At 35.7% G+C, this 24,184-nt stretch overlaps 1 protein-coding gene across 4 annotated transcripts in view; it reads right to left on the reverse strand.

Annotated features, from left to right (window-relative positions):
* The window catches only part of LOC111047203 (basic-leucine zipper transcription factor A), a 50,445-nt gene that overhangs the window by 20,354 nt on the left and 5,907 nt on the right, over positions 1 to 24,184 (reverse strand). The window contains exons 1-2 of one of the 4 annotated variants that reach the window (XM_039427130.1): positions 12,968 to 13,032; positions 5,709 to 5,780 (exon numbers count right to left, since the gene is read on the reverse strand). The exons of 1 other annotated variant lie outside the window; for it this stretch is intronic. Coding sequence is in view for 1 of the 3 variants with exons in the window: in XM_039427129.1 (XP_039283063.1) it covers positions 12,968 to 12,988 (21 nt within the window). In the remaining 2 variants the exon portion in view is untranslated. Of the gene's footprint in view, positions 1 to 5,708; positions 5,781 to 12,967; positions 13,052 to 24,184 lie in introns of those variants that run through there. 2 more of the 4 variants (XM_039427129.1, XM_039427131.1) reach the window with 2 other exon arrangements.

A 24,184-nucleotide genomic window follows, 5' to 3' on the forward strand; every position in this document is an offset into this window, starting at 1 on the left:
CCTGCAACATCCTCTCTTTCCCCCTCAAAAAAAAAAAAAAAAATTCTCTACAGCTGGCTTCTCTCTCACTTCCACATTTTTTCTCTCTCATAATGGAAAAAGAGTTTCTCTCTCACAGCTCTACTACGTTCCCTTCTCACAAACACATTCTAGCTCTCTCTCAACAACACTGCACAATATTCCATCTCTTTCTCAAAATTTTACTTCTCGTATTTAAAAGCTATTCCTTGTTGGTTATCCAAGTGAGGAAATGAGGAATCATACTGTACTGTACTTTGATAGATCTCAGAATTTGGATTTTTTATAAGTTTACAATTCAAACGCATTATGTCTGAATTTTTTTATTGATAAACAGAACATAATTCTCTAAAATCATCGTGTTTATATTTTACAGCTGGCTATACGTCAGCTTATGAATTTCGGGAATGCGATATTTTGATTTTCCACAGAATCACTCGCTCACTTTTTACTATCCACAGACGACGAATAAGTCTCAGCTGTTTCAGCCAAGGATGAATTATCCTTTTAATGTTGTTCAGCGAGTTTTCCCAAGGATGAGACCTAGTGCAATCAAATTTTTATATCACTATACCTACTATGTTCCGAATTTCGTGAAAATCGTTAGAGCCGTTTTCGAGATCAGTTGAACCTAAATAACCAGATATAAATATACAGAAATTGCTCGCTTAATATAATAGGATTATAGTTTCCCATCTGATTCGAAGATCGAATGAATCTTCCATGAAAATTGAAACTTCTGGAATCGAGAATATTATATTGAAATCAGTCATTTGAACTGATCTTCAAGAATCATACAAGTGGTGAAGTGCCTCTACCTTAGAATCTCATCAAAAGGCTACATACAATGCTCACAATGCTTTTGAGTTGAAATTGTAGTAGTTGATAATAATCGTATTGATTCACATTTGAGGTCTAAACTGTTCATATTCGTATACATGGAGTATCTTTCGAAGTCAAGTTAATGATAGATCAGATCAAACTTGTATAAATTCCACTCCTAAGAAAAGAGATGCTGTTCAACACCATATTGCATGACAAGTATGGTTCAACTCAATCCTGCTTGAAAGTGGAAAATAGATCAACCACCAACATTTCATCAAATGGTAAGGTTGAACCATTTCGAGTAGTAGTTTGATTTCAAGTGAGTAGATTGAAGGTCAGTGCTCTCCGCACTTGATTTCTTCTCGACAATAGACTCCTCGATGACATCACCCAAGTCTGATAATTCAGATAAACTTCCACGAGAAAAGAGATTTGTCAAATGAGAATAGAGTCGGACATTATTTGCATAAATAAAACTAACTGTAACTGGTACGAGTCTAATCGAAATAGTGTGTAGTTGCATTTATTAGTGCATCGCGTAACGATGAAATATGCACCAATGAGCGGCGAACTATCAACCAGTTGCGCGCAGGCGAGTTGGAATCCGGCCAAATCCATTACAGTATACGCAAAATGAAAATGCACAACTCGCTGCAAGAGAGGTCGACAGTGTCGTATATTATCAGCATAGAAGACTCCTCTGGAACTGGAGAAGTGCACATTATACATTTCACCGGGAAATGACGAAGGTTTGGCCTTCGAATTCTCAAGTACATTCCTCCTATCTCCAGAGATAGTCGAGTTCACCCGAGATAAGAAAGCATTTACTCATCATATTTTATATGGTGTCATATTATTTCATTATTATCGTGTGAAAATGAATTGTGCTGTATAATACTTCTATTTATTTGTATGCAAGTCTTTCATTTTGCGATACATTCAAATGGAGCATTTATGGCTATATTCAATTAAATTTTCAATTTATTTATTTCAATGATGCATACATGTTTGAATAATAGCAATAATAATAAAGATAATGATTATTCTTCACATGTGCTATAGTGCCTGTGTGCGAGGAGAAGTCTGAATCGATTTATCTGATTTGTGTTAAGGAAGTGATCAAAAATTAAACTTCTAAGCAAATGACAGAATTTTATACAAAAGATGAGCAGATATTGAAACAAATCATCATGTAAAGATGAATGTTTCAAATTGTTATAGAAAGTAGATTTGCTCAAAGTGCCCTATCTAGTATAAATAAAAGCAAAATGGCACTCACTCACTGATTGACTGACTCACTCACAGAACTAAAAATCTACCGGACCAAAAACGTTCAAATTTGGTAGTTCAGTTGGCCCTTTAGAGGCGCACTAAGATTCAAACGTATTTGAAAAAAATTCCAAAGATACGCCCGAAATCTGCGTTTTTCCTGCTTTTTTTTAGCGTTAAAATTCCAAAGATACGCCCGAAATCTGCGTTTTTCCTGCTTTTTTTTAGCGTTTTTTCAGCTTTATCGAGAACAAATGAACAGAAAATGTTCAAATTTAGTACAGAAGCTCAGCTAGTGTGTAATAATGTTGTGTTAGAAGAAATTTGCAATAACGTCAAAGATACGCCCAAAATTAGCGTTTTTCCAGCGTTTTCTCAGATTTATCGAGAACAAATGAACAGAAATAGTTCAAATTTAGTACAGAAGCTAAGCTAGGGTGTAATAGTGTTGTGTTGTAAATTTGAAATAACGCCAAAGATACGCCCAAAATCTGCGTTTTTCCAACGTTTTTTTGCGCTTTCTCAGCTTTATCGAGATTAAATGAACAGAAAATGTTCAAATTTACTACAGAAGCTCAGCTGGGGTGTAATAATGTTGTGTTAGAAGGAATTTGAAATAACGCCAAAGATACACCCAAAATTAGTGTTTTTTTGCGTTTTCTCAGTTATTTCATCAAGTAATAGACAGAAAATTTTCAAATTTGGTACAGAGGTTTAGCTAGGGTCTAAAAGTTTTGTGACGAGGTGACTTTAATATTTCATCAAATATAAGCCCAAAATCAGCGTTTTTCTCAGCTTTTCTGCGTTTTCTCAGTACTTTGACTTTCTGATGGAATGAAGCATGCTCAAATGAAAAATGCAGGCGAGCGAAGCGAGCCCGCTGATCTCATTTTTGGACGATCCAGTCGGGGGTCCAAGTGGCGGAGCCCACTGGCTAGACGGATATGGCGAGCGATGCGAGCCTGATGGCTAGTTGTCAATAAAGATCCTAAATCAATGAATTCCTTTACAAAGCAGCACAAAAATCTAGTGGAGGAGATGTATCCAAAAGTTTGATTTGCAAAACATATACAAAAAAGATTTTACTGTTGAACGAATGCCTACAGGCAACTTTGAATCGAAAGCTGTTATGGTATCATTTACATACTACTTCAGCACATCAATTCTTCATCTTGTAACAGAATTCAATCTTATTGATCTTTCGGTTTTTCGAATCGTTCTATTTTTCTCAGGCTTGACTGCATTATTGACGCGTTAAGCGTGTGGTATGTTAGCGCCGTGTTTTAATTTTATCACGTCATTCATTCTATCTGGAGTATGAGGCTCCTAATTCTTCTTTGTCTTCTTCTCTTATTATATTCCAATTGTAGGCTATACAGATTAATTGATACTTTGTAGAACACTTGGAATTATTTCAGAATTCTTGATTCTTTAATAGTAAAGAAATACCAATATTAGTAATTTCTCATAAACACATATATAAAGAACACTTGTTTTGCTGAGGAAGATGATGATCAAGTTTCTGCGTTATCATGGGTGCGATGAATAATAATCGATTTATTCATTAAGTAATGTAATGAAAACATATAAATATGAGCAAATCAACCTTACAATTATTGCCTTATGCATTACATTCTTCAAAATAAAATTTTCATAAACGATCATCTGCATTAGTGACTTCTTATTCTTAGAAGTAAGATGGAAAATCATCAGTATCAATTGATTGGATCAAGACAAAAGTTTACTTATTAAATTCAATAATTGAACTAAATTTGAAATCATGAACTTCAGCATTGAAGCAGAGCAAGGATAGTTTTCATGCTGTTCCAATGTATGAGTTTAATTAATACGATTGATTGTATAAATAGATAAAAGTTGTACAGACAGAGCAGAGCCTTCAGTTTAGTGAAACCAACAGGTTGATATCACATAATTCGAACAAACTCTTCTAACAGATTTATAAAGTGTTTAGAAAAGAAGAAGACCAACAGAAGCCTTACAACAAGCAATGAACACGCCAGAGCGCAGATGAAGAGTAGAGTTGTAGTAGTGCACTTGCACCAAATTGCAGGACTATGAATGAACACCTGAGACGTGCAACAGAGTAATCGTTAGCCAGTGATCAGAACACGTGCCAAATGACAGAGAAAGGGTCACGTGGTAGTACTTTACACACTACTCTACGTACGACACGACATGAATGGAGCCGACCGAGATAAAACGATTGTGAGGAAGACTGTAAAACGCATCTCCCGCTTTTTTCACACACACCAAGGCGTGAAAATTCGGCGGTAAACAGTATCCCCCTCCTTTACCCCCCACCCCCCAGGGGGGACCACAGCCTGACCCTGCGCACCACCATTAAATGGCCGTGTTTAATGGCACGCTTGCTGAGGCGAGCCAGCGTCAATCAAATAGCACCAGACAGATGAAAACACTCAGTCACGTATCAATGGAGCCACTATACGTCCGATCATGCACTTTTCAAGGACCACCGACCTTTTTCAAACAGTGCACAAATAAAACGTCATAATCCCATACCTCTCCTTTGACTGCAGGCTAGCGATTCCGGAATTTCACAGCCAGAAACAACCATTGTATTTACGGAAAACTACCTTTTCACATGACGTTATTTTGTGAATGAGATGAATCGTACACGTTGAAGTGTTGTGATTCTCTGATATGAGAAATACATGGATGATTTACGTATCAGTGAACCCTTTTCCAGATTGGTTGGATCAATCTACCCTTGTAATACTGGGAATATTGGTCAATGGGAAGTGTAAATTAATAAGTGGACATTTTCAATTTAGCTTTATAATAAAGACGGCTAGAGTGAATTGCAGGTGAAAATCTAAGCATTCTAAGTTTTCAATTTTTTTTTCAATCTTAATTCAAAAATAATTTATTCCGCACAACATAATATTATCACAAAACATTGTACCATCTAACAATACAAAAAAAATACTAATGAAAATTATATATTTTGCTTCAGATGACAAAAACATAAAGCGAAATAAATATGAGCACACCTAGGCATAAGCCAAATTGGAGTGCACTTCTCTTAAAATAAAATAAATTTAAAGACTAGAGTTTTGATTTGAAAGTGCAAAATTCTCCTCAAGGATTGAATAGAATCATTCAAGCATGAATCATTTCTAGTATTATAATGACATTCAACATTAATTGCTAACAATCTACCCCGAAGACTTCTGCTATTGATCCCAATCGATTTATTGGGATTTTATAGGTTTATTTTGTAATGGGATGTTTTCTCTATGGGATTGTCTACCTACTGGTAAAGTAAATGAGCTAACTAAGTAGAAAATAATCGAATAACGGAGGAAAAACATGGATGATGAATTTCCAGGAGATGAACATGGTGGATGAGGTTTCTCCAATTTCATAGTTGTTATTCGCAGAAATCTGGAAAAAACGAATCCTTGTTTTTTTTACAAAACCTGATCTTTGAATACAAAATAATGAGACTGAAATGTGGAACAGTTTAAGAACATTTGAATCTTGAGTTTATCAAGTCGGCATGATTATAAGAGAATGTAACAAATTGTCATCAGTCACTAGGCTACAGAACTTGCCTTCTGTCGGCCACTTGGTGACTTGGTGACTGAGCCTTAGCAGCTCCGAGACGATGGTAAACTCAGTTTTATCTGGGGAAAAGGACAGAAGACAAAACTAATAAAATGCAAAAACATTCTTGCGATACTAAACAATAGTAACTGATTAAAAACAAAATATTTGAAGAAATTGTCAAAAAATTAACTGGGTGCATTGGGAAAAAGCATTTGTACAGTTTATTGGAGTTGTGATGATTGGAACAGATAGCATATTAAAATAACAGAATTATACAAACATTATAAAACAAGATTGCGCGGGATTTTTTAAGCAAATTGTTGGTGGTTGAGAGTTCTACAGTACACAGTACATTACAATTATTTCTAGTTGGGATTCCTAGAGCTATTGGAATATTATTTCCAGCATTCTCTCAAGTCAGAAATAGGGCAAGAGCACGTTTAAATGATTAATTAAACTATAATAGATCACTGTTTGTATTCAATCAAACTAATGATTCATCCCCCTCATTCATGAATGAACAACATAACTATGAACAATTTGAACTGTAAATCAATTGTTTTGCAAAGAAAAGTGTCTAGTACTGGATCATTTCATGAATTCAGTAATGAGGAGAGTAACTGATTATTTCGAATCCCTTCTGAACATACATAATATTTGAAACTCTTCGTTGAATAATATTAGAGACATTTAAGAGTCGTTTTTACACTGGGGATTTCTCAACAAGTACTGGAATTTAAACTAAACTTTTAATGATAACTTGAAGAATGATATCAAAACTGAACAGAGAAATGAAGTTTATTCAATTATAGAATGGTATGGATCATGTTTGATTTTTAAATGAGTAAGCCTGACAAAACCATCAAAAAACGACAATTCAGATGAATTACTAACTTTTTGTTCCAGATGAATATAAGTTGATAAAATTTCATTTGTCTTAACTAGTCATCACTTTTGAAAGTGGAAAAGATCAATAAAACATTGAGGTTTATAGTAATAAACATCCAATTTTATAAGGTAAGCTTAGGGCAATGAAAAAAGTGACCAGAATAAGCAACAGAACGAAAAATTACACAATGATAAACAGTAGTTGAAATTCTGTACACCAGTCGTTAACTTCAGCCGAATTTTGGAAACAATTTTCCTACTCGAACTGGGAAAACGTTATTGAAACGAGGTCTGTTATCACTGGCCAGCCATGTCCTCAACATTTCAACTGATAACAAATAATAGTGAGGCGTGTGTTTTGAGTTATTAGCCACTCACTAGCGACTAGCTGCAGTCGATAAAGACGTGGAACCGTCTCAGTTTTGCTTTGCTACGTGCTTTCTGCCTGTTTGCACAGCTAGCCTGTGCCTATACAATACACTCACTATTCACTACCGAATACCAACTATCACACAGCTACTGTTCTAACTACTATTTAACTATTATTGTTAATAATATTAAAAATATATTTTTTTGTTAAATTTAATAGATTCTATATTGTTATGAAGTTTTTTGAATAAAAATCCTAACATAGAAATATCATCTAAGAGAAACAATCTGATTCGATAATTTTATTATCGTCTTAGTTTTCTTTAAAAATACTTCGAATTCAAGTTCACTTAAATAACTTGAGATATGTAATTTAAGGTCGGATTGATTGTAATTGGAAGAATACATGAAATCGTTAAGTTTGTATCGACATTTTTCACTTGTATCGACTTGTATTTTAGTGTGGAAATTATTTTGGTGTGGAAATTAAAAATCAGCTTATTATTGTATCTCTTGCGAAAAAATTCTATTTTCAACTCAATATTATATTATCACAACCAAATTCAAAGGTTTTCAGGAATTCCTGTATTCATTTAATAGTAAAATTAATAAAACAAAATAAGGGTGCTATAAGATTTATTTTGTTTTATTAATTTAAAAGTAGCCCATGTCAATAAGTGTTTCATTTAATAGTGTCTACTTCTTTTTTACAGTTCTACTCTAAATAAGGGATTATGCTTTTTCTATGTATAAGGGCAACTACTAAATTAATTTTGAATGTGTTTAGCACACAATAATTTCAGACGCGGAAATACACGTAAAGAAAAAAAGCGGGTACGGTTTAAATAATAAATCTTATATAAATGATAGAGCAATTGGTGATCGGTTGGTTTCGCGTCTATTTTGGCACCGAGTGGAACAATTTACGATGGGGAACCATCTATCAGACTATGGATGTAATTCTACCTCTCGCCTCTAACCACCCCCCCTCGCCATCCTAACCCACAACAATCACTCCGTACGCACCATCGCCCAATCATCTGATCGACTATTTTGTGAATGAATAATTCAAAGCCAAATTGAGATAGACGGCCGAACTATATCTATATCGGTATGGACTTAATGTCTATAGAAAAGCTGTTGAATGGTGTCATTAGTGACTATGGATTTCTTTATTAAGATGCAATTTTCATACATAACATACCTCTACAGTAAATGATTTTCATTATATCAAATGGTATTCATTAATTCAGTAGAATTTATAACCATTCAAGAGTACAACTAATTATTTAAATGATAATTCAATCAAGACAATCAAGATTGGGAATACATATAGAAACAGGTAGACAAATATTCATAAAGTGCTGTTGAGCATTTCCTGGAGATATCACGAGAACGAAACATATTTTTCCATGCAAAAAGTATCATTCATCATAATTTGTGCAATGATTGAGTGCAAGTGATTAGAGAGTATACAACATCTTCAAACGATAAAAGCGAGAGCAGAGAGGTTCATTCATGAAAATATGTTCCGAGTAGGTAGAGCCCAAGAATAGTATATAGCTATATACTATCCTTGGGTAGAGCTAAGCTAATCTGAACTTTGTTTTAGCGTAACAAGTTTCGGTAAAATCCAATTTTTGGCAATAACTGTTCATCAATCTCTTGTTCTTGTTGCTCATTTTTCAAAAAGTCTAATTTGTTCCAAATAGTCCGAGCCAAGTTTCACAGCTAATTCATTCACGATTTATCTAATGAAATACAGCTTTCTTGGCTCATTATTATTCAAAATAACACTTACGCTCAGTGTAAATTTTTTTCTTTGGACCAATTTCTCAGCAGATGAGCAGATAGTAACAATATTAAAAAATATTCACGTTGAGTTCTTAGAAACCGTGTTGGGAATTTTGAAATGCGAAAGTGGAATACAGTCATCGAATCGGCCTGCTTATTTTAGATACGAAGACAAAACCGTAAAAAACAAGCGCCGTGGAATGCGGCGATGTAGAGGTTTGTAGAGTTGGCAACACTGGCTGGCCGCCGCTCAGTTTATAATATTTTCGAAGCGAGGCCGTTGTGTTGGCAATGCTGGACGGCAGAAGGCTAACTGGACGGGACGAACCTTGCCAACAGGACGACGAGAGGAGTAAGAGGAGGAGGAGAAGAAGAAGTAATGAGAAGACGATGAGGAGGAGGAATCGGAGAAGTAGTAGGAGGAGGAAAGAACGTCGAGTAGAGTAGCGAGAGTCGAACCTGTTCTGTGGATCTAGCTGTAGGAAAACTCCACTCTCCAACTCCAAGACTACATGATGCCTTATGCCTGGATACTACTACTTTCTACTTTGAAACGTAAAAAGTTATTAAAACTGATGATGTAGAAATGAGTTTCAAATACTTGCGGCTCTCTTCTTCACACTATTCATTATTGCTGTTTCTCTTTTTCATATTATTTTCAGCCCAACTCACCAGTCGCAGGAGGCAACAAACATACGCAATGAAAAATAACAGCAAAAGAAATTACTCATCTAGCATGAAAAGTGAGTCATGTGCGCGTGCGCTGGGTGGTTTTTCCAGTTAGATTGTTCACATCCTTCTCGTGCGAATACAGAGGATCAGAACGGTGGAATGAAAATGGGGAGAAATAATGAAGAGGAAGAGCAAGCTGAGAATAGAGGAGAAGAAACTGACAAGAAGAAGAGGAGAGACAAAGGATCAAGCATATCACGTACTTCTTGCAAAAGTATTTCTCTCACCATAGAAGTCATATGTGAGAATCGGAATCCGATGTGATTATTGCAATTGGTTTTGAATCCGGTATGAGTCAACATCAAATATATTCAAACGGAATACCCTCAGCATTTCGTTATTGAAAAATATGCTAAACGATGCATTGGTGCTAAAACAAACAAATCAAACCAGCAAAGACCAGATGCCTTCGGTAGAAGCCAATTGATAAGGTACCAGTGAAGAAATTTGAGAGGAACAGATTTTTTCCTAAAATCAGCAAGATAAATTGGGAAGGTGAGTAACAAAATTAATTTTTCGGGGATATACTAGTACACGAAGAACGAGTAATAAGGTGTAGTTAAATACATCACATTATGTAATCTCTTCAAAAATCACAAATACGATTTTAATTGAGAAAAAGGGGAGTTCGAGATGATCTGGACATCGATGTAGAACATGATGAAATGTATGTACATGATAATTGTTTAAAAATACCACATGAAGTTCGCTCAAGTAGAGAAGAGAGATAAGATTGGGACAGAGAGAAATCATTTTTAAATGATGAAATAGCTAATGATTATTTTCATAATTGAATGTGATTGAAAACTTGTTAATTCTTGAAGAATTTGTTAGGTACTATTATTCTGAATGTAAAAATTATCATGGAGTCGATATCTTATTTCATGTAGAACTCAAGATATGATAAATCTACAATTCATAGAAAATAATGTTTACGAGATAGAATCAACATTTTTTAATAAGAGACGGAAATATTGCTGATAAGAAATAAATTAGTAAATCTATTTGGAAGTTTGATCCACGGTAAACTTCTTATAGATTTAGATTCAATTTCCAAAAACTCACACCGAATACACGTGCCGGAAGAGAACAACAAACTCACAGTGTCTCTATCGTTTAATTTTGGAACAAATGTACGGTACATGAGTGAAGGAAGGGAGACCTCGCGACAATCACTGGCAAGCTAACTTTCAAAGACCTGCTCTTTGAGGCTGGATGTTCAAACTACACTAAATTATACTATAAAGTGCCAAGATAAAAATACTACAGATGTGAATCGCTACAAGCATATCCCGCAAGCAGTCTTGCAGATACAGTATACAACGAACCCATTACATCAAACACTATTTCAATACAGAACAATATTATCTGTAAAACTAAAAAATTAATATAATGAAAGCTTATTCATGAACATAAAATCACAAAATAAGAATATTTACCTAGACAATAGAAAACTAACAGGCTACTAAATAAATAAACAATAGTAAACCTAAATACAAAAATGAAGAATTCAAATTTTAATGTGAACTGCAATTATTGAAAAGTATCAATATTAAAAAAAACATCGCTTAGTTTCGAAATGAAAAATAATTCAAAGGATAGCTTTTATAGAAAATCATTTCCTAAATTTATGATACCATCATTACCAAACTATTGATGCATCATTCTAAAGTCAGTTGTTTGTGCCAGAAGTAAGCCTACAATAATAAATAACAAAAAGTTTCTCAAGACACAATACGTTTATAACGCGGCTACTGTTGTATTGTAATATATACTATATCTCGTACCATTTCCATAAATAACCTTATAACATATAACACCATACCTATTCCCTATAATATATAAGACACAGTCCTAACCAACAGCGAAATCATTGAAGAGATGATTTACTGTTGTAAACTATGTTCACATCACTATTTGTATAGTGGAAATGTGTAGTGACAACAAATACATTGGGCTAGGTCGGTTATTGGAGGAGGCACGCGAAATTGAGTGTGCAACGTGTGGCCGGGTCGACCCAACTCGGAAGAAAACGATTTGCATAAATTTATCACGGTCTGGTATGAATAGCAATGATCGGCGTCACGAGAAATGATGCTATGCTGCTGATGGCTCATAAATAACGATCGGAGCAGACAATTGTGAATATGCTAATTGCCAGCGGCGCGAGTCTGTTGACCCGGCCAAAAAAATGTAAACAAACAATAAAACAGGATAAATGCTATTTGAAGAAAGATAATGAATGTCGGCTGGCCACTGGCACGACATTCGACATTTTCGCCGTTCACCTTCATCATAAAAAACCGGCGACAGGTTCAAGTTCTTAAGAAAACGCTTTATTAAAACCCATTTAAACGAGTCAGAGATGAGTTTATCTTGTACCTGCCTAATATTATGCTCGACTATCCGAAGCCAACTTCCCACTCCAACCAGCAACCACTACACTCGTAGTATCCGATGACAAGAAGGGCAACTGTGAATAAACATGCCATTCATTCACAACTCGAGGATAATTTACAGCTGTTTATCTTACGTGCTTTGGACGATAATTATCGAATGCGAGTCGTTTGACGAAAGGACCGCACGATTTAGTGCTGTCTATAGCTATATCGCTTGCCTTTTCGTACTGTATACAGCTATAATCTGGCGCACTTTATCTCCACGCCTCGAATTGATAAATGTCCACGTGTGGCTGTTGATTGCGCGATTATTCATTCACAACAGTGTGAATGATGCTGAATGAACTGAGATTTGCGGAAGACTAAACAAACTATCTCTTGAGAATAAAGCTCCACTAGATAAACATTTGAAGAGATCAAGAAAACCGATTGATGCTGATTTATGGTAAACAGTTGAATGACATATAGGTCTCTTCACATTTCTGATCTTTTTGTCATGAATACATGCTTTCTCACACTTCATCTGAAAAAAGTAACTGTGACAGATGGGCTGTTGTATAATCTTCATACATTTTTTCCATGATACAGTATGTTGAAGATATCCAGACGTTGACTCATTTATTTGGACTCTCATTACAAATATTATTCGATTTTCAGATATTTACTTTTGAATATGGATATTTGAAAAATATCTTCAATCATCGGTCTAATAAGGGAGATTTTATGGAGTCAGTTTTATTTCAATTTATTGTAAAAATGTCTCCATCAAGGTTCAAGTGAAGATGAATGATAAGTTGGTATACATTTCGTAGTTAGTAGGCTATTGAATTCATTCTATGAAAAGTATCCAATATATCAAATGTCAATTCCAATGCCAATAGACTTATATCAATACCTTAGAAAAATTCCTTCTCAACAATACCTTAGAAAAATATATTTACTTGAGACTAATTTTTGTAGGAGGAATATAAAATACTGTCGATAATCGTAATTACAATGGTAATGATTGTTGGGATCTGATCAGACTTGAGAATTAGGCATATCTACATTAAACCGTTCGTGGATGGTTCAAAAACAGTTACCTCTTCAACGAGCCAAAGCATCTTCTAAACGGAAGCCAGTATTTTTGTCTGCAGTATAGAAATCATTTGGGTTTCACGTCGTACCTGCAAAAAATAATTTTGTGGTAACTTTTATTCTACAAAAAATGAGAATACGTATTTAATTCAACAAGATTAGTAGATCGAGTGATTGAAGTAGTAGATCTTGTAAAAACACATGCATTCTAGACTAGAGATGAAACTATAAAAAATTTCAAAACTGATTATAAATAAGCTAGCATTTGGAAAAAAATTGAAATATGATTCGTCCAAGCGTACTATAATAAAACACCTCATGGGTTGACAGAAGTCAAAGTCATAGTATTTCATTGAAAACCACCACCCAAAAGTACAGAAAAGACTAGAATGAATAAGTCTTCTTTTCAACTAAAATCTACTGTTAAAGAAGTGGTTCAAGCGAAAAATAGGCAAAGTTGAGGGTATTTAAGGGGTACTAAAACCTTTGGAAGCGAGTGAATAAACCTGAATGAGGAGAAAGAGACCAAGACTGAGTGATTGACAAAGGAATTCAGTGAGAAGATCTGCCATTGGAACAGGACAGCTCCTCACCACTACCACTAACATTATAGTAGCTACTATATTATAGTAGCCGGTTCCCTAGCCTAATGACGCAGCTCAGTTGGTTGCTCAACCAATTGGCTGCCGAACAATTGCTAGAGAAAACGCACTGGTGAAAGGGTGCCAGTGCCAGTGCTGGTGGCTGGTGGCTGGTGCTACTACCTCTGCCGTCTGCAGGCAACAAAAAAGTCACCCATCCAGAGAGTTTCTAGTCGCCAGTAACCTACTCAGGTTCGTTGCGAAAAGCTGTGTGATCAGCTGATGGTGAGTTTGTAACCATCTAGATCAGCAGCTGATGCTGAAGGTTTGAAAACCTCTGTAAGTCCTCATGCTGATGTTGATACCCATAAATAAGCTCCAGACGTGTGCGTGAGTGGTGGTTTAAATGTTTATTGACCGAGCGAAGTGAGGTCTAACATTCAAGTCGACGGTTTGGCATTTCTCTTAATGTTTGAATGTTTATATCTTTATATGTTGCGTATTTACGGCGAAAAGCGATAATAGATTTTCATGAAATTTGACAGGTATGTTCCTTTTTAAATTGCGCGTCGACGTATATACAAGGTTTTTGGAAATTTTGCATTTCAAGGATAGTATAAAAGGGAAAAGGAGCCTCCTTCATACGCCAATATTAGAGTAAAGATCAGACTATTTATAATTATTCATCATAAATCAGCTGTCGAGTCGAGTGGATTATAAATCGCATGCCATGACGCATGCAATTCAATATCTCAATAATTTAACTTGGTGAAAAATCAGCAGCTGTGAAGACTATAAATTGCATGCCTCATTGAATGCAATTTTTATGCACTATTAAAATAGGATATATATATATAACAGCTTGTCTGGGCGCCTAGATTTCTTCTGGTTTTTCGCGCTAAATTCCGGAAAGCGTTATATGATAATTAAATATTGTGTAAGCATAATCTGATAAAATTAATAGTTGTTGGTGTATCAGTGTGTATGTGTGGTTTGGTACGTCGTTCAGTTATAAATGTTATTTATTCTATTGATAAAATATTGTTCATTATTTATTATATTCTTTAATTTTTATAAATTTTGAATTCCCATATTGTTTTATTTTTACGTTTTTCATAAGTAATTGAAATCTTTGTATTTTTCATTTTTGAATTAGGTGGTATTTTTGTTGTTTGTATTATTTATTATTGCATAAGTTCGTATTATTTTTATCATTATTTTTCTTTTTTCATTTGTATCTGTACAATATTTTTATTGTTAAGGAGACATATTTGAGGAAACCCGTTGTCTCCATTGTGAATAAATAAATGAACTATTGATTGCGTGCAATAACGCATGCAATTAATAACTAAAATAACATAGTATTATCTCTCGAACTTTCTCTGCTTTGAACTTGGGCTGCCCTGTTGCCAGTATGTCTTGAAGGAGATTAGCTTTTGATGTTAGCATTTCTGATACACCAACCCCAACAGGCATCAGCCGTTTTCACACCGATATCTCGCCGACACGACATACAGACAGGATTCACTCTGATGGACAGTATGAGAGGAGGCTGCGGTTTATAACTGCGCGAGGTCTACTTTTCACAGAACTACTAGTTATATTCACTGCTGATGGTGGTTTTGAAACCATCTAGATCAGCTGTCAGCTGATAGAGAGTATCAACATCATACTCACCATCATGTTCCCCCTCCAACGACAACTGGTGCAGCTATACATTAATTAGGACCCCTATATTTTCAAATTTTCCCATTTCATGGGAATATTATTTTTTTGTCTGAATAACAAGTTTATTCAGTTATTCATAATAGATACAAAGAGGAAAGTTTGCCCAAAACTGTTTCAATTCAATATTTCAAATAAACAGTTCCACAGTCAATTGAAGTCTATAATAACCCAAACCAAAATATTTCATTTTTCATTGAACTTCTAGTATCGAGCAAAAAATCAAATCACAGGCGAAATATTGAAAATTCCACTAAAACTCCACAACGAATATAGGCCTAATCGTTTATCAAACTTTTTCCTATTCACAGTTCAACTCGATATTTTTCTATCAAAATAGCTGCTACAAATTCAGATAGCAAACTAGATAAAACTGACCCTATTATTAGTATTTCTTCTATTTCTATGTCTTATATTTATTAGTTGGCAAGGGTGTTTCGCGCCAATGCATATCTAGTAGTGAGTGGACTTGGGGCAAAGACAGCTTTGGCTACAACATTGGGCTAGTTCTCGCATCGTCCGCCAGGAATCGCTAGTTGTCGAGTAGTATTTCTCTTGAACACCTCTCACCTCTCAAACTGCACGTAGTTCTCTCTTCTACAAGCTGCCTCTCTCTCACACTCATGTCTATATGGCAGGCACTGTCTCTCTCTTGCCGTCGAGCTGTGTCAAGGAAAAATGTTGCCAATCGCCCCTGGCACCAGTTCTGTTGTTGTTTTCTACTCCCGCCGAGCGAGACACACTCAGCACTTGAATATTGCGCTTGATAAAATTGAAATGAAATTGTCATTTCATTCATGAATTGAATTGGAACAACAATTTCCGAAAAATATGATAGTACGAGTGAATTGTTGAAATTGTTGTGAACATAAAACCACTTATTCTTCCATTTCATCTCCACCCAAATCAACTATAACACATTTGTATTTAATTCTATAAGTTTTTCTGATCGTTACAATAATTGAGCCATTATGAATAATAGCTATGAGTAGGTGATACAAAGACAACTGATTTTGCGAACTATAGATACAGTAGATAATTTTACAACTGATTAATCAATATTTTTCACCTTTGATTATGTTGAAAAATGTTTATGAACGGGTGACTAAAAAATGATCAAGGTAAAAAATTAAAATATAATCTGAAATGCAACGATCATAGACTACTTAAGTACTTAGTGCACTCATACCATAGATTCAAGCATTTTTATTCAGTCTGTCCATTTATTCAAGGCTATTTATTCAGCCATAGGGTAGTTTAATCAACTGCAGAAATAATAATTTCGGAAATGTCACCTAAACGCAAACCTAATTATTATTAATCAAATGAAGGACGATAATGAAGTTCAAAATACTTCAAATGAGGAGTCATCATGAAAATGGAAATAATTTATTGAGAAATATACTTTGAGAACTGCTTTGAAAAGTGTTGTTGACGCAATGCTAAATGCTTCACGCTGACTGAGCATAAATATGAGCGCGTCAATCTTGGACGTGTATGGTCTAAAAAGAGGAAAGCAGACTATGGTGTTATGAGGGATGCGGAGCTGCTCCTCCAACTACTGTAATAAGAAAGAACAGAGCTGATAAAAAAGGGAAAACTGAAAACTATGAGGGAAAACTGTACGTCATGTGGTCCGAGATTCGAAGCATCTTGCTCGCAGAAATACACAATACCGGCATCAATATTTCATGGATGATCTATTTTATAATGGGCTGATCTTATCCTGGTCTCAAATTCAAATTCAATTATTCTGCTCAATATCTATATAACAAACAATTTGATAGCTCAAAAGTAAAATCATTTAGAAATACTTCAAACCAGTAAAGATAGAAGTTGAAAATTTTACGATAAATTCAATTGATAGTCATAATACTCCTAATGTAGATAGAAATTGCGAGTATATTTCCCTGTAGAGTTTTAGCAAGGAAGTCGTCATGTTCAAACTTTCAACGTAGTTGCCTGGTTATTTCATCAAACTGATCAGTCAGCAATTCTAAAGAGAAGTATACAATGAAATCACTGAAATAGCAGTTATTAGCAGTCTTACTTTTAAATGCAGTCATTGCGAAACATAGTTGCTGAGTTTATTTAGAAGTGTATACAATTTTAATTTTTTATTCTCTATTCGAAAATGATTGGATTATTTCAAATTTGAAGCTTCTTTCAAGCGAATCAGCCAATCAAGGCAGTTCAAATATATGAATGAAAACATGAAACAATCATAGAAATTGCATACATGACAAGATTATTTTGTTCATTTCTGTGACGCATGTTTGGGACAAAAACATTTTCTTCTCCGTTACTCCCACATTGTGATTTTCTTAGATTAAATTGGAGATTTTTGTTAACATTGAATAATATTGAACTGCTTTCAAAGTAAATCCATCCACTATATACTCAATGTTTCAAGTATTTCCTAGATTTAAATTTCCTATCAAAATTAATCTGCTTCGAATGCTGCAGATGTATTTATATTACAAACGACTATTCTCATTAATTATCAATAAATATATAAGAGTAATAATTCTACTATTCTATAGTAACACTATTTAATCTGACCACAATCAATGAACTCTCCAAACCACTATTTCCAATAAATTAGATTTGAATATTCTTGTTCTTACAGTATAATTTAGGGGAGAAAAGCCAATAGAAGGGAATTTAAAAACTCATTTTCGGCATTTGTAAATCATTTTGGAAATTATATCAAAATAATTATAAAACATTTGTAAATTTAATGTTTGGGAGATGAGAATGAGAGATATGAAAGGCTCTATCAGCTTTCTCACTCTTACTGCATTTACTCTCATCTCTTTTTCTCACTCCACGTCTATCGATCTCACTTACATTCTAAATTTACTCCAATCTCTTCTCTCACTCCACCTCTATCTATCTATCTACTCTCTGAAAATCAACTCCTATCTCTTCTCTCGGTCTAACTCTATCTCACTCACGCTCTAAATTCACTAGCTCTTCTTCTCTCGCTCCTCTTCTGTCTCACTTGCACTTCAAATTTACTCTTGCTCCATCATCACTTCTCTTTCTCACTGTACTTGCTTCTATCACTGTATTTCTCTTCCACACAAATGACGGAGATGGAGGAGATGCACACAACAGCTCGGTTTCCACCAACGCACCCGCATACCCGAGCAGTCGGCAGTGAGGCCACCAGTATGAATCATAGGCCTCGTCACACACACACACACACACACACTCACCACCATTCCGAGTAAAAAGATAGGAGTGCTCCCCGCACTGAGAGCTACAAGCTCCCACAGTTCTCGAGGCTCGAGGCTCCGGAATCCTGAGTCTGAGTTGACTCGTTGCGTACTCAACGCCTTATCTAAATTGTGATAAGACGACGAAAATGAGTTCGTTCAACAGAGAGTGGGTCATCAATAAGAATAACAATTGTTCATGACTCATAGGCTCACCAGTTTCAATTTAGATCCGGTTGGTCATTTGGTTTTCGCTTTGGTCATTATTATATTGTCCGAGTATTTTCTGTTTAGGACATAATTTATTTATAGTCAAATCAGAAAATTCGTACAACGTCTAATCTTATCAAACAAAAAAAAATATTGGGTGGTGGTTACAGATGTAATTCGTCTTAGAGAACTAGTGTGATAAAATGAAAAGTCTTGAAATACTGACTGCTTGATAATATTATTAGTAAGAATTGGAATATATCTGATATTTTTCTGATATGGTTTTATTGAATGGATGGAAATTCAATTTGTTTTATTATTCTTATCAAAGGGGAAAATAGTGGGTATAGTAGCAGATGTAAACCGTCTTAGAAAACTAGTGTGATAAAATGATAAGTTTTGAATGTTGATTGCTTCATATATTACTATAGTAAGAATTGAAATATATCTCATATGATGGTTTTGTTGAATGGAAGGAAATTCGATTTGATTTATTAATCTTATCACAGGAATATGTAATAGATGTACAGTCATTTCTACTAACAATAAATCCAATCGCAAATATTATATCATAATGTTAATTTCAATATGATAGCCTAATAATAATGAACATACGAGTACTAACATAGATTGACCGAAATCTTCTACATATTTCATAATATGTGTGTTATTAGAATAATTATCTAATATAGTTTGAGACAAATAATTCACATACATATTTTATTTCATGCCTCAATCTACGAGTTCTAAAGTAAAACTTTCAAAGGCAACTAAATAATGAGCAACTCTTTGGATCAAACGTTCCATATACAAAATTATGGAGTGACTGGTCAAAATAAGCTCAAGTGATTAAATATCAAAATACCTCAGTTTAGGTAGGAAACAACTTTTCATTTTCATTTTTTCAATATTTCTTTATCATTGATTCACCCTTAATGTTATTCCAATGATTTTTCTCGATCGTGAATAGTAGTTTCAACAAATATAACCTATTACATGACGTAGCTGTGAGGGTTCAGGACTGCAGTGAGAGAAAGAAGTTATAAGACAACGATAGAAGAACAATCCCCAGCTGGAGGAGAAAGTCGGAGTGCACGCATACACTCACAAATATAGATAGGAGAGAGAGGGTGTGTGAGAGAGAGAATGGGAGAGTGAGACAGAGTGAGAATGAGTGAGAGAGAGGATGAGGGTCGCCGGAAATGCCTGCCTGCTTCACCAGGCTGGCAGCTGAGACTGTCAGCTTTGTTTGAATGGGAAGCATTGTGCTGTTAATCATCAGCGATGCTGACAGTTATAAGTGAATCTCACTATAGCAGCTGGCAAGACAACGCAGGCGCAGTACAGGGCAGGCATCCACCCAAGACAAAGGATATCCAGACTTCTCTAAAAATTGGAATAAAACTCATCTGATTTGGAATTATCACAAAAATTATGGAAGAATTATTATTATATTCATAATACTACAATGTCTACTAACTACTATTATACCAGGACATTGCTACATTATGCTGCCTTTCTATATCAGGAGTTTTCTTTTCATTCAAACGACCAGTTTTCCCCAGATTCAAAAGCTCAAATTTAGTGTAATACCACAGACTAGCACAGCGCTCAGTGAGTATCAGTTTATCTAGTTTATACAGGTGGAGAGAGGAAATAATATAGTTTCTAATCGGATTCTAATCGATTCGAAAAGCATCATTTTCCTGGGAGCCTCTCTGCCATTCGTACACGGTCAAATTTCCATCAAATTACATCGACTGAAATACTATAAATGCCACTTTTTAAAACGATGTCCAATACTTGAAGTACAGTATATCATTATGACCAATGTAAGGCAAAGTATTCAATTCCTTTATTCACAGAGAAATTTATCTTTTGCACTCTTTAAAGATGAATAAATCGGTTCATTAGATATTTGTTTCTCATGAAAACCTCATGTTATCATAAACTTCTGTGCGCCGTTTGCAGACGATCAAATTTCCTCGATTAAGATCATTACGCGATCAAATGACTTAATCTCAACGATCTTTACGATCAAATCTGTACATGTTTTCATTATATTTATCATTAGTAATTTCATTAAGGGTTATTTGTCCTCAAACCTATGAGATCGCAGAGTGGCGAGAAAGGAGGAAGAGAACGCGACTCTCAGCTAGAACAGAAACCTCTCTGGCCGCTTTCGAAAGCAGAGACAGCGATGGATATTATCTCTGCTGTGGCTGCCTGCCTCTTGCAGACCGTTATAGCAGAGAGCTTCCAGCAGCAACCAGCCAGACAACCTACGCCGCGCTCGCTATACTCTACAGTGCTACAGTGTGCTCCTTTCCAAACCTCCAGTCAACTTTTACCACAACACTTCTTCAACTATCCAACACTCTTGGAACATTCTGGAAGCAAATTGAGTACAGCAAAAAGTATGATAAACTTTTCATTGAAATTCATGGGATGCATTTAACTGGTATAAATCTGAGTGTAGATTCTATTGAATCTTTGCTGTACGGTGGCTCTCATCGCTCAGATGATTTTTATGCGTGTAACGATAGAAAGAATCTCTACGTGTGTGATAACTGATTCCAATATCAAAATTGTGGATTTTGTTACTGATTTTAAAAAAAAATTGAGAAAACAGTAATCACTAATCCAACCAACAAAGTATTACACCTTACCACTAAATGTAGTATTGGATTTGATAGAGAGAAGAATCAGTTCTATTTCCGAAGCCAATCGGTGGTAAACATTGGATTATTGAAATGTTTCATGAATATAACGATCTTTCAAAATGATCAATTCAAATTAGAAGTTGATGGTGGAAAATAATTGTAAAACAAAGACATGTGAGAGCAACTGTTTCATCCTCTTGCAGACATTTTAATAGAGCTATACGTTCTAATGGAAATTGGAAAATCTTCAATTGCCTGGGAAGATATCATGTGTTGCTATTGACCCTCCCCCAGTGACCGACTTCACTTTAAGAATCCGACAAAAAGACCGGCTCAACTCGCAGTGCATTGCTGATTTACAGCAGTCGAGAGGATTTGCAGTAATCCACTTCCCCTTGCATTTCTAGTTGTGACCTTGCCAACAGCCAACAGCCAACACGGTGGCTGTCGCATTTGTATTCATTGACCGCATCGAGCACGAGCACAGACCAAACTGAGAGAGAAAGAGGAAGCGCCAGACCTAGTAGCGTAATAATGTCTCCCACTTTATCCACACACTTTCTCATACCCTCGGGAAATTCAAGGTTACGAGTAGCGTAAATAATACATACACACATGTGTAGTCGGCAAGGGTGGGGGTGAGTGAAGGAAGGTTAGCTACCCGGCAGCGTGAATGGAAAGCTCAACGTCTTGCATCGTTTTGAAGATGTATGAGGCATTTTTACTGCCCTGCCCCCATGCCACCAACCGTAGCTCGACCAATGCTTGGTGACGTAGTGACGAGGCAAGGAGTAGGAAGGAAGGATTCAAAGCAGGAAGGGGTTTAGCAGCAGGGTTGAGAGGCAGGGGTAGCGTAGCAGGAAGTTGAGCGTACATCGGGTAGTGAATGGTGAAGGGAATACCGCGCACGGTTTATATGGGCTAGCTTTCCCAACCCCTAAAAACGGCGCAACAGGGATGTTTTGTAGGGAGCTCGCTACCCTTTCAACCGTGCACTGGACGACGAATGTGAGGTGAAGGGAGAGGAGGAAGGATAAAGAAAATAGGGAAGGGGCCTACACGCACGGTACATCAATGAAGAATCCGTATGACGATGGAGGGAGGGAACCAACTTGCATCAGCTGAGTTTGGAAAGTCAGAAACGTAGGAATATTATTAGACTGCTAAACTTTCCAGCAAGTTGCATTGAACTCGACGTTTCTTCGCTAAACAACCCCATTTCAGGAAGTTTAGGTTCATTCAAACTTTGTAAAAACTCGTGGATGAGAGTGAGCAAGTCGACTGAAAGATTGATGATCACAAGCTCGATGCGATATTAATGTGAAAACGTTTTATAATAATCGCGTCTATAATGGTTTATCGAGTATACAAATTCGTGTAAAAAACTCAATAAACCGTTAACACTAAGAAAAATAAACAGGAATAAATCTTCCATACTGATGAGATATTGCTAATGGCTATAGCAAAGCACGAAACAAAACAGACAATGTTATTATTCTGAACAAAATCTTGAAACCAATATCTAGGATGTACTCGGATGTTGCTTATATTAAGCGTTTTGATGTATCCATAGTTAATTAAAAGCTAACCAAAAACATTATTACGCGGAAGTTATTTATTATACAAACAGTTGGCCTACAGTCGTATGACCTATTCTATTCATATGAAGTACAGTATATTACTTCTGTTAAAATATTTATTAACTATAACTGGAGATTAAGGTATTATCGCTGATAACAGACAAATAACGCCCATTCAATATGAAAACAATGCAACTGAATCGGCTCTATCTCAATTAAATAATGATCAATTGGAATTATACAGCATGGAGCGAATTGCAATTCAATGGAGCGCACAAACTGACTGTTGAAATGACAAACAATGGGAAGAAGAGGCTATGAATGAGCGAGCGAGCTGTGGCCACGCGACAAAAGAATGCCGCCGTCTCTCGAGGGTGTAAACTGCTTCGCAAGTTTTTAAAAAGTTCCTCCTTCCATTCCCTTGCAGTTGTAAAAAGTTGGTGCACTAATTCAGCTGGAATCTCCCACTCGAACTGAGCTAAACTGACCGACCGTCATCACTGTCTCTCCTTGACCTAACTTTCGGCTGTTGTTCTTCTATCTCTCCCTCGACTTCGCATTCCCAGTCTTTCTTCTCTCTTCCCCCTTCCCCATTGGCACCGATTACTTTTTCAAACATCACTCGACGGTAGCAGTCGATAAACAATCGACAGAATAACTTTTCTTTTCCACAACACTTGCTGACGGCCTTTTATGGTGGAGGAGGGGACGAAAATATTCATTCATAAAAGTTTTACGCTCTTTTCTTCCGAGTTCAATGCTTTTGAAAACAATGCACCCTCCCCTCAAAACTACAAACCCAGGACATGCCTACAACCTGTAGCGATACGCTGATACTCCGTAACTAATAATTAGGGAAAGACCCTTCCTCGTGATAAAATCCCACAAAACAGGTCTGCAATAATTAAAGAGCTTGTCTTATCATTTGTTAGCTCATAAAGTTTTGTCGGAAGTCATTGAATAGAAAGAACATGATTGGACTTTAAACCAGTAATGGGGGAGTAAGTTTGACGGCAGGGTATTGAAAACATGATAATTATATGCATCATACACGAGAATCACATGCTATTAATGAAGTGGTGAATAAATAACAATCAAGAATATTCAACTACAAAAAATGGATTACAAGTCTGATCCATAACAAAAATCTTCAATAAGTCTGATGCCTTCAAATATAGCTTATTTTAGCTATATTAATGTGAATGAGAAGATATTTTACATTGGCAAACAAAACTTGCTGTG

This window comes from Nilaparvata lugens, chromosome 4 (genome assembly GCF_014356525.2).
Source record: "Nilaparvata lugens isolate BPH chromosome 4, ASM1435652v1, whole genome shotgun sequence".
In the NCBI taxonomy this organism is placed as follows: Eukaryota; Metazoa; Arthropoda; class Insecta; order Hemiptera; family Delphacidae; genus Nilaparvata; species Nilaparvata lugens.